Source organism: Macrobrachium rosenbergii, chromosome 4 (assembly GCF_040412425.1).
Source record: "Macrobrachium rosenbergii isolate ZJJX-2024 chromosome 4, ASM4041242v1, whole genome shotgun sequence".
NCBI classification, from domain to species: Eukaryota; Metazoa; Arthropoda; class Malacostraca; order Decapoda; family Palaemonidae; genus Macrobrachium; species Macrobrachium rosenbergii.
In genome coordinates, this window is record NC_089744.1 from 66,663,200 (window position 1) to 66,675,339 (window position 12,140).

At 40.3% G+C, this 12,140-nt stretch overlaps 1 protein-coding gene across 3 annotated transcripts in view; it reads right to left on the minus strand.

Moving 5' to 3' along the window:
* Window positions 1–1,716: 1,716 nt before the first annotated feature.
* LOC136835493 (thymidylate kinase) overlaps window positions 1,717–12,140 on the minus strand; it is a 32,816-nt gene continuing 22,392 nt past the window's right edge. For all 3 annotated transcript variants that reach the window (XM_067099081.1, XM_067099073.1, XM_067099090.1), the window contains exons 5-6: window positions 4,467–4,655; window positions 1,717–4,045 (exon numbers count right to left, since the gene is read on the minus strand). In XM_067099081.1, the coding sequence (XP_066955182.1) occupies window positions 3,932–4,045; window positions 4,467–4,655 (303 nt within the window). In that variant the 3' untranslated portion in view covers window positions 1,717–3,931. The remainder of the gene's footprint in view (window positions 4,046–4,466; window positions 4,656–12,140) is intronic.

A 12,140-nucleotide genomic window follows, 5' to 3' on the forward strand; every position in this document is an offset into this window, starting at 1 on the left:
TAACTGGTTTATTGGTTGTTCCTTACTGAGATAAATGTACAGAATCTTGGAAGATGTTATTGACGCGTGCGAGCGGTAATGTAGCGTCTACACACAGACAGGTAAAACGGACATAAAAGGTTCAGACATCTGTGTTTGTCGGCAGACAAACAGATGGCGATATCAAAGACATGATTAACATATGGTGATGAAACATACATCAGTGGAAGGGTCAGGAAATTCTACATATGACCAATTGCAAGATTCAAGACAGATTAATGGATACAATGCAATAGCATAATAAATGTGAAATGGAGAGACCTTTGGCGTCTTCACAAACAGAAACATACACACAGTTTGATACAGAAGATTCGTTGGAACATTATGAGTACATGATTAGAATGCTTGCATGGCAATGCAAGTAGTGGTGATTGTACATACGTTAAGACAACAATGCTTAGGGAGAAACAGACGGAAATATTGTATGGTTGAAATCGCGTTCCTGTAGAGAAAGAAAACGAGACGCTCCTGTTTTGTCCTGTCGACTCTGATGATGACGATCGACGAACACACGAACACACACGTGTTTGGAAGAGACAGCGTCGGGGCTCTTAAATAGGTTTTTCCTATGTCAAAACCTGCTTTATATTAAATTTACTTTATCTGATATCGATAGCTAATTTTTTCCTTGTATAGCGTCAAGACAAATTGCCTTTGTAGTTCAGTTGTCTTTAAGTTGTTATGCACTCGGAAATATTGCACAATTTTTCCGTTTTGGAATGCCTTGTTTAATATTTTCGAGGAGAGTATTGTGTTTCATACTTGTGAGACTAGTTATAGGAAGTCACATTTATTAGATTAGTATTCGTAATATTAAGCCATTTAATTTAAGTGACTTTTAGCACAAGTGAATGTTCTGGTCGGGTCGTCTAAATTTTTCTTTTATTAGTAGTCACAGAATTAACCCATACAAAACAAGCTTTAATGGACACCCATGGAAAAGCTTAAGACTGTTTTTCCTTATTTTTTGGCTGTACCGTTATACACTGGAATGTAGTTCCATTGTGACTCTAGTGTAGCTCTGAAGACTGTGGGTTAATGGTTGCAGCAGTTGTTGGTTTAGGATTGAATAATAGCAGCACCGTATAATGTGGTTTGTTTATCCCTCCAAGAATTCATTCTTGAACCTGGAAGAAGCATTGGAGATATCTGAAGTTTAGCCCATTAAATGTGTAAGCCACATGTGCATTAGAACTTGAAGCAACTGTAGCTACTGTGTTCTGCAGTAGTGGGAGGGGGTAGCAAGTGTACGGAAACATGCAGAAGAGGCAGATAATCAACTAACTTAATTAGCAAGCTTTGACCTGTCTTAATATGGTATGTGGGCTGCAGAGTAGCTACAGGTGATGTTGACACATGGTTTGAGACGGTGGTGATGACAAGAGTGACTATAGGCACATGGTTTGAGTGCCTTGTGAGAGGCTTCTGCACCTGGCAGCCAAACTTTGGTTTACAGGATAGTTCGCAGGTCTGCCCTCTTCCCTCCCCGGGAAAAAACAGAAATGCATGTTTCATATGTCACTATGTTAATCACCATTAACCCTGCAGCCCCTGAATATTAACCTTTACTTTTTCTATAATGATTATCAGATAATTTTTGAAAAAAATGCAGGCCTTTTCTATTAACTGATTCAGTTTCACAAATCACCATTAACCACAGGAAACAATTTTAAAAAATTAAGTTAGAAAATTTATTAAAGGTCTTTCATAAACTAATTACACAACTTCATTCATATTTTGCTGGGAATATACAATTGCACACTGTCAGAATAAAATTACATATAATTAAATAAAATATGCCAAAGTAATAATCAACTACAGTACTTATTACATAAAAATGGTACACATCCTTCAAAAGATCAAGGATTCATAAAACTAAATGTTTCTGAGCAAAGAAATGTAGAAAAACTTGGAGACTCATAAAAATGAATAACATATTTTTACTAAAATACATCAATTAAATTTCATGGACAAATAAATAACCTAAAAAATTTTAATTTATACATATTGTAATGTCTTAAAGAGTAAATAGAAACCATAAAATAAAAAATGTCTATGGAAAAACCAATATGACTCATAAAACTGTTAAAAGATATAATTAATTAATCTGATAGTCAAAACCTTCCAGTACAAAAAATGACAAAAAGTTAGTACAGTCATACCTTGTTTAACAAACATCTTGCTTCACTGACAATTCTGTTAAAAGTATGTTTTGTCTAAGGAAAAATCTGCTCCATTATCCGATGTTTGCTTAGTTACAGAACACATAACGACAATGGTCTAGACAACACATGGGATTAACACTTCATGAAACACATGGCAGGGTTCAGACTGAGTGGGTCTTTTCAGTACACATCTCAACCAAACTTTGTGTGTGTGTGTGTTCATATTTGAGTGCTAAGTACAGTAACTGTACTGTATGTACGTCATCAAGGCTCGTAAGGAGGCTGATATGCCAGCAAGGCTGTACCTGTTATGGAGGATACAGTGTCTCTGGCCAAGTTCATTTGGTTGAGACAGCCTTCTGGAATGGATTAAGTCTGTTAACCAAGGTATGACTGTATGAGATTTAATCTCTTCTTACAGTATTAAACAGTGTAATGGTCTGAGAAAATAACTACAACATACTACAGACTTACAGGTTACCTATTGCAAAGCACTATTAATTTTATTTTCACAAGGCTTGCTCCAAGGATTTGTTCTTTAAAACTGGACAAAGACAATGCTACAAAAGCTGTACAGCTACATGAAAACTGACAGAAAGGAATAGCTGAAGAGTAAAAGGTAGAAAGCAATGAATCCAGGGATGAAATGATTCTGCAAAAAAACCTGAGTACCAACTTTAGTGTGCTCTGCAAGGAACACTGTAGAAGATAACTGCCAAAAAGCATGCTGCCGTTAAACTTGAATAACTACTCTTATTACCTCTTTAACCATATTTTCCTAATTCTCAAATTATTAAAGTGAAATTCTGTGCTCTTAGGTGCCAAATTATCATTCCTATGTATATATTGCAGGATTCAGGCCATCGTTAATTCAAAAAAGTTACATTTTCAAAATCACCCACACTGATCAATACAAAGAGGGTAGGTCAAAGGAAGACATTTTCATACCTTTATTAAGGATGGTAATTTTGAACAGCTATGAGGTGATAATAAGCAACCATTAAATTACTCACCTGTTGTAATAAGCCTCTTTCCAATCAAGCCTGTAAGCTTGAATAAAACTAGTTCCCATTCAAAGATGCAATGTCTAATACTTTTCAGAGGATATTAAGGGTGCAGCAAATACCAACAGCAAATTACTAAATTATGTCCAAATACATATTAAATTTATATCATTAAAAAAAAAATGGAATCTTTGCTATGTTCAGCATTAAACATCACAAGTACAATATTTTACACTGCCTAGCTTTTCAAAATTAAAGAAAACTGCTACATATCTAAATTAATATCTTAATTAAAAGTGTATCTTGTTTGACTAATGAATATTATAAACAAATATCTTCACAATTTTCTACTGAAACGACTTTTCGAATGATCTACACAATGCAAATAATCGACAGACATGACAAAATTATCTTTAAATATCTCACAAGAGGTCAATGAAAATCTTTGATGAGTAAACTACAGTACAATAACATTAATTACATTTTACATCTAAACTAAAATGATTTTGTCAATATGTCTAATAATATACTGTTTATCATGTATTACTATTATCAAAATATACTTTCAACAAAACCACTGACATCTCTTAGACTCCCAAAGGGTTGGTCCGCAGAATTTTAAAAGAGCGGTAAGAAGTGAAAGGATATGCAGCTAGGCTGAAGAAATGATGGACAGAACCTTTAAGACTTCATACAGTTCCTGTTCCCCAATAGTATACTGCACTAGGATAACCAAAGCTTCCCTATCTTTACCCCATCAACACTGTCAATGACTTTCATAACTTCTGCTATTAACTCTTTCTGCAGGTCTTCAACAGTTTTATTTGCATCTATTATCTGAAAAAGAGTTAAGTTTAAGTACTCTGAAATGGATATAACTCTCAAATATTACTACTACTACTACTACTACAAATACTATAACAACAACAGTACACAGCATTTGCTTTTACCTCTTATTAACATTATCATTTTAGGAGAGCGTGGAAAATAAATGTTTACTTCAAGGCAGACAATTCTTCTGACCATGATGTACAAAATCTCAACATGAGGTCAATTTACTGAATAAACAAAACATGAAAACACATGTCAGAGGAAAAGCATGCAGTACAGATACTATCATGATGTGTGTTTTGCACATGAAATTTCACAAGCTTAGTAAAAAGATTATGCTGGTATATGCATCCACTGTAGATCAGCAAATAAAACATGGATTTTTTATATTTATTAAATAAAATTAGATGAAATGACAGATTCTCACCTTCCAGGATTCGTCTCTCAATAAATGGTAATTCTCATAAACTCTTTTTTGAAATTCAGCCTTCTCATACCGCTCTTTACCATACTGGCCACGACTCTGAGCTGCTTCAACACTAAGGTCCAAGAAAAGTACTCTATCTGGCTTTGGAAGACCTACATCGCTCTGCTTACACCACTCCAAACTCATACCCTGGCAAAGCATAAATGGAATGGAATATATGTACCTGTACATACAGTGTATAAGCATACTACAGTATCAAACTACACACTGCAGTAACTTTGCAAGTTTTAAATCCATGTGTCTATATCTCTTCATCATAAAATAAATACTGAATAAGGTTTGGAATACACATTTCTCTCTACTACACATATAAGCATTACAAATTTAACAAATGTAAACAATAAAGTTTACATTTAAAAAGCTCCTAAATTTAACATTAATATAAAATTAAGTGTCTGGATGAACTTATGTAACATTTTTACAGAATTAAATATAAAATACATCAGCTATCTACTGTATATGTAAAAACTTTATTCTGTGCACTGGGAATGACTAAAGGATCAACTTTTCTCACCTACGGGCATATGTAGATTTAACACAAATGTTAAAAATTTAACCCACAGGCTTTGAGTTTGAATCCTACCTGGAGCAGAAAAATACTTGACCATGATTGACATTTAATTGAGGGCTACTTGCATTACTGATAATGCACCCACTATAGCAATCAACCCACTTTTCTATGCTAAATAAGCATCAATGTTTATCTGCCTCACTAGGAATCTGGGTCTGCAACTTTGCAGTACATACAACCACAAATTATACAGAAAGAAATATAAATGCATTTTATTTTATCATGTTGATGCATAGTAACATAGTTTAGTCTTCAAGATTCAAGTACACTAAACTTACTTTTAATGGATAATTTAATCCTCATCCTTTTCTGATAACACAATCACAGATTCTACAGATAATCTCCCTAAACCTAATCCAGGAAAACAATTAAGCAATTAATAGTCCTTTTATATAGTAGGAACCTATCTAGTGTATTGTATGTACTGTGTCAGTTCATTTCAATTATAGATACAACAAAAAGCAAGATAATATGAGAGAGAGAGAGAGAGAGAGAGAGAGAGAGAGAGAGAGAGAGAGAGAGAGAGAGAGAGAGAGAGAGAGAGAGAGAGAGAGAGAGTCTTTATATCTTACTACAGCTACTGAACCGTTAAAAAAAAAAACACTATGATGTTCAACTTAATTCTTATGAGACTCATTTCCAACCTTTCAAGAGTTGAATGAATACAAACATGCCATTTTTATGATAAAGTTTTATATATACTTACCAAGTAATTACTTAGCTAAGAGTTTCTACTTGAATGGCAGTTAGAATTCTGAATTCCGAAGTAATGATTCTTTTTTGCGTAGGTGGCTATGCCTCGCCCACTTTCGGGGTACAAAAGAGGAACAACATCGCCAAAACAACAATTTGTTTATGCAAAAAAGAGTCCATGTGCAGGGAGGAGGGTGGGCTCCATCTGTAATCACTGGGTAAGTATATATAAAACTTAATTTTATCATAAAAATGTCATTTTTATATGTAACTTACCCAGTAATTACTTAGCTGATTCCACACTGAAATGTGGTGGGGAATCATGGACAAAAGCTTACATTATAATTGATGAGATAATTGTTGTTCCTTACCTGGTGAGAGAGCTGCTGCAGGTAGATACTACCTCTGGTGGCACTCATCTCAACCTGTAGCGACGTGGCGTCATGGCCAGACGCACCTCTACTTAAGTGGGACATTTCGCAGTGAAGGAGTGCTCCGAAGGCTGACAGAGTATAAGATTGAGCTTTGCAACAAAGGTGTACACCAAAGGCCAACAAAAGCATACATAATTGCCCCTGCCCTGGGCACAGTACCACAAAAATAACATACCAGAACAACAAAGTCACCTACACCATAATTAAACAAGACCACTACCCAACACTAAAAACTGGTGGGCACTCCAGGTATGTCATACCCTCCCAGGCTCCCCAAGAACTCGACACCATTTTCAGGGCGAAGAGAAAAGGAAAGGAAGGGACACTTCCTACACTTCCTCACCCATCACTACGCCAGCTATGGACACAGGTTCCAGGGTACTGCATTTACCATAAACTGTCTCGAAGTCCCGCAAATAGTGCATCACGAACGTTGACTTACATTTCCAATGAGTTGCCTCCAGGATCGCAGAGAGAGAAAGATTGTGTTTGAACACTACTGACGTAGCAACTGCTCTTACCTTGTGCACTTTAACTTTCAAGAGCGATAAGCCAGTTTCTGCTAATTGAGAGAGTGCCCCAACGATGAGATCCCTCAAGAAAAACGAAATGGCATTCTTCGATAGGGGGCTAGAGGGGTTTTTAACCGAACACCAGAGATTACTAAACTGGCCTCTAATCTTCTCCATCCAATGGAAATAATATCTGAGGGCATGTACTGGGCACAGCTCTCTTTCTTCCTCTTCCATACCTAGAATATCCAATAAGCTTGAAATCGAAAAGGAACGGGGCCAGGGATGTGACAGGTTTTCATTTTTCGCTAGAAATCCTAGCATAAAGGAGCAGACCGCATTCCCTTGTGAAAAACCGATCCTTTTGTCTATTGCTTGAAGTTCACTTACTCTCTTAGCTGTTGCTAAGGCAACCAGAGAGTTTTCTGAGTCAGGTCCCTTAGAAAGGAAGAGCGCATGGGTTCAAAGCGAGGGTCGGAAAGCCACTTGAGAACTACAGTAAATCAAGATTCCAAGAGAAGGACTCCTCTTTCTTGGACTCGAGATATTGAAAGACTTAATTTGATCGGACAAGTCTTGGTTGTTCGAGATGTCTAGATCCTTATGCTGAAAAACAGAGCTGAGCATCACTCTGTAACCCTTTATTGTCGAGACAGACAAACCTTTAGAAGATTTCAAATAGAGAAGGAAGTCTGTTATCTGAGCGATAGATGTTTGCGAGGAAGAGACTTTGTTTCTTCTACACCAACTCCTAAAGCAAGCCCACTTAGCTTGGTAGACATTATAGGAGGAGATGCGTCTATATTTGGTGACAGCCTCTGATGCCAATTTAGAAAATCCTTTTGCTCTGACGAGTCTGTAGACAGTCAAAATCCTGTAGGGCCAGAGAGGATAAGCCTTGATGAAACTTCCTGATGTGGGGTTGTCTGAGAAGACTTGGAATCTTGGGAAGGAGTCTCAGAAAGTCTACGAGGAGATTGATCAGGTCTGGGAACCACTCCTTCTGCTGCCAGTAGGGAGCCACGAGAGTCATCCTTACATTGTGATGTGAGCGAAACTTCCTTACTACTTCCCGAATCATCCTGAACAGGAGAAAAAGCGTAGAGATCTAGGTTGGACCAGTCCAGGATCATTGCATACGTCGCCCAAGCTAGAGGGTCCAGAAAAGGGGGAGCAGAACAGAGGAAGGCAGTAATTCCTGGAAGTTGCAAACAGGTCTATATTTGGTTGACCCTATACTTTCCAAAGGCTGGCACAAACGCGAAGATCTAGTGTCCATTCCACAGGCAGAATTTGCCTGTGACGGCTCAACTCGTCTGCCAGGACATTGCACTTGCCCTGTATGAACCGGGTGACTAATTGAGTCTGATTCTGATCCACCAAGCATAGCAGGTCTCTCGCTACCTCGCAGAGTGAAAATGAGTGGGTCCCCCCTTGATGTATGATGTACGCTAGGGCCGTGGTATTGTCCGCATGTACCACTATAGTCTTGTTGTGTACCTGTGTCGCAAAGTGTTGCAGACCTAGATGTATCGCCTTCAATTCCCTCACGTTGATATGAAGCCCTTTCTCCTCTGAAGACCACATCCCCAAGACTTCCAGGTTCCCGAGGAGTGCTCCCCAACCTAGGTCCAACACATCGGAAAAGAAGTCTAGGTCAGGGCTCACCGGAACGATCGACTTCCCTTCCAAAAGTCTGTCTGCGGACCTCCACCACCACAGATCCTCCTTTATTTCCGGGGTTATCGGAAAGACATGACGGTCCTGATGCACCTCCAGAGAGGCCATCATCCCCAAGACTCATCCACTGGGTGGCGGAGCAAGAATGAAGCGAAAGGAAGAGGTCTACCTTCCTCAGACAGTCTTCTACTCTCCTGAGTGATGGAGAAGCCTGAATACTCAGAGTTTATCAGAACTCAAAAATAAAGAATCTTCTGAGTGGGAACCATTTGTGATTTCTCAAAGTTCATTATTAGTCCTAATTCCTGGGTTAAAAGAAGAGTTTTCTGTAAGTCCTCCATGCAGTGTTTCTTCGTGGGTGAACGAATTAGCCAATCGTCCAGGTATAGTGAGATACTCACTCCTGCTAAATGTAGTCAACCCACCAAAGGAGCCACCGCTCAAGTGAAGACTTGTGGGGCCGCTGAGAGACCAAAACAAAGTGCTCAAAATTGATAGACCTGGTCCTTGAAAATGAATCGTAGGTATTTCCTCGCATCCGGGTGAATTGGAATATGGAAATAAGTGTCTTGCATGTCCAGGGAGATCATCCAATCTCCTTGGAGGATGGAGGCAAGAACTGAGTGGATGGTTTCCACGTTGAATTTTGTTTTTTCTATGAAGACGTTCAAAGCACTTATGTCGAGCACCAGTCTCCAGCGCCCTGAAGCCTTGGGCACTACAAAAAGGCGATTGTAAAATCCATTCGAGTCTTCCTTTTTTACTAATTCTATTGCTTCTTTGCTTCAATAGGGCTGAATACCTCTCCAATCCTATGGAGTAGGCTATCAATATGACAGGAATGTTGGTCAATGGCAGATTCTCCTTGAAGGGGATAGAGTATCCCTCCTTTAAAACTTTCACCACCCACTGATCCACTCCTCTTTTGCTCCGTCTCTCCCAGAAGAGATGAAGCCTGGCCCCTACCGGAGCATGAAGGACTAAATTCTCACTTGCGAGAGGATGACTTTGAAGATGATTTCTTGATTGCTTGGGGAGCAAATCTAACTGATCCTCGAGACCTGGAGCACGATCTCTGATTTCCTCCACAAAATGGCTTTGGTTGCTTGAGAGGAGATGAAGGTTTAACTGAGAAGGCAGACCAGTCCTTCTGGCGCTTCGTCAATTGGGTCAACAAATCTTGCATTGATTTCTGGTGTAGACTTGCTGCAATCTCACTTAAGGTGGGCTGTGGAAACAAATGATGTTCATCCAAAGGGGAAAAAAGGAGAGCCGATTTCTGTGGGTCCATAACAACCTTTGATGTGAAAGAGACCCAAAGTTCATGCTTCTTAAGCATGCCCATGGGATAAAAGGCAGCTAATTCCTGTGAGCCATCTCTAACGGCTTTATCTGCGCAGGAGAGAAAATTAAACAGGTCTGCGACTTCATCACACCAAAAAGCCGGTTCTTGAAGCTTCTTGGCAACTGCTCCCAAACACCAGTCGAGAAAACTCAACACCTTCAAGGACTTAAACAACCTCTTCAACAGATGATCCATCTCCTGTGCTGAAAAGGACGTTTTTGCCGAAGCGAGAGCCGATCTATGCCCCGAGTCAATGAGCGCAGAAAAGTCCCCCTGGGAGGAGGCAGCCACTCCCAGGGAAGAAGCTTCTCCCGTTGCGTATGACAAGTACCGCGTGCATGCGAGACAAGAGGGAGGAACACTAAAACAGGCCTTCCCTTGATCCCTCTTCTTGGAAAGCCAGTTCTCTACTTGGCAAAGAGCTTTCTTCAATGATTTAGAGAGAACCATCTTAGGAAGTCTCGTCGAATCCACGGGCTGACCGCTCATCAAGAAAGATGAAGCTGGAGAGGTAGGAGTGAAAAATTCTGCGAACTGCTGCAGAAGGAACTTGAGGAGTGTTGCATACAGTGTAGAAGACACATTCTGCTCCCCTTCTTCGTCTCCAGAAGAGATCGGAGACGTAATCAAGTCTAATTCAGGGGCTGTCTGTGCTGCAGGTTTCTGTAAAAGATGAAGGATACTATCCAGTTTACGTTGCAAAGATTCAAAAGAAGAAGGCTTATCCAAAGCTGCAGGGTGCTTGGAGTCTTGAGGGGGCTCGAGCGCTAGGGGAAGATCGAAAGCTTCAGGGCGCTCCGATGAAAAAGAGCATCCGACCACCTCAGGGCTCTTGGCTGCTTCAGGCGCTTGGACCGCTTTAGGGTGCTTGGCTGCATCAGGGTACCTGGCTGCTACAGGGCACCTGTCTGTTTCATGGTGCTCATCAAAGCATTCCGCCAATACGGGATATTCCGAGGGAACAGGGCACTTAGGTGAAATCTGGAGCTGCTCGCCCAAGAGGTGCAGCAAGCTAGAACCTCGCTCCTGGTGCTGATGAGAGGAGAAAACGCTCTGGACTGTCCCACCGAAGGAAGGTTCCCTCAATCTCTTGTAAGGGAGATGCGAGGACTGATGCTTTACCAGAAATGATATTTTCATAATAAAATAAATTTTTTGAACATGCCTGAAGTGATTTATATATGTAGCTTAAGTCCCTATTGTGGCAAATTTAAAACTTCGCGACTTGTCGCCGATGGGTAGTCAGGTGTACCACTAGTCGCCCTCTTAGGTACCTTGAACCATTCAACTGTTCCTCAGATCTTCCATGCCCCTAGTCTCTAGAGAGGAGGAGGATAGAATTTAATCATATATAACTACCGAGTAAGTATGTTTCATATTTTATTATGAAAATATCGTTTTAAACATCTGACTTACCTGGTAGTTATATATATAGCTGATTGGCACCTTTGGTGGAGAGGGTCAGAGACAGCCAACATCTTTGGAGTGCATGAGGTTAATAAACCAGCAGGTTCTTACCAGTTTTAAGGAAGCTGACTTCCAATGAACTCCCCTCATTATGTCTGCTTTCCTTAAGTCCCAACGATCCCACTCAGGGCTGAAGACCTCTAGGAGCTGCCAGCAGTATCACCAGCCTCTATGTGACAGACAACCTATAATACCCTTGTTCGGGCGCTGCAAGAACAAACGATTACCTGACTAAAATCAATGATTGCGGAAGTCGTCCAATCTCCTAGTAACCGCATGAATTACAACTATTCAGGCAAGAATCAAAGGGCATCCGAATTGTAGGTTGCAGGTAGTCCTCTCCCACTACTGGAGTTAGCTGCTATAAAGCGGTCCCAGTGGCCATGGCAGTGCGTCATAGCGTTATACTGCTTCCAAGTAGTGTAAGAGGCAAACACTGACTTGCTTCTCCAGAAGGTAAGTCCATGATACTTTGTAGGGACCTATTCTGTCTCAAGGCTACAGAGGTTGCAACCGCTCTGACCTCCTCGGGTTTAACCTTTAGAGAAGCTTAAGGTCCGGCCGTTACATTCTGAATGTGGCTTCCATATCAACTGTCTAATGAAAAGGATAAACGCATTCTTTGACATTCAGTAGAGGCTTCTTAACCCAGACACCAAAGCGCCTCCTGACCTGCGTAGAGATTCTTCGTCCTTTGCAGATGCGCTCTCAAGCTCTTACCGGACAGAGAGACTCTCTCTAACTCCTCACCTCTGATCTCCTGCCAGATTCATAATCTCCCGAAGGACTTGGGCCATGGTTGTGAAGGCCGTTCATTCTTAGCCTAAAAACCCCAATTGTAGAGCAGATAGCTTTGCCGTTCCTAAAACCACGGTTTTATTGAAGGCATATGCTTCACTGACTCTTTTAGCT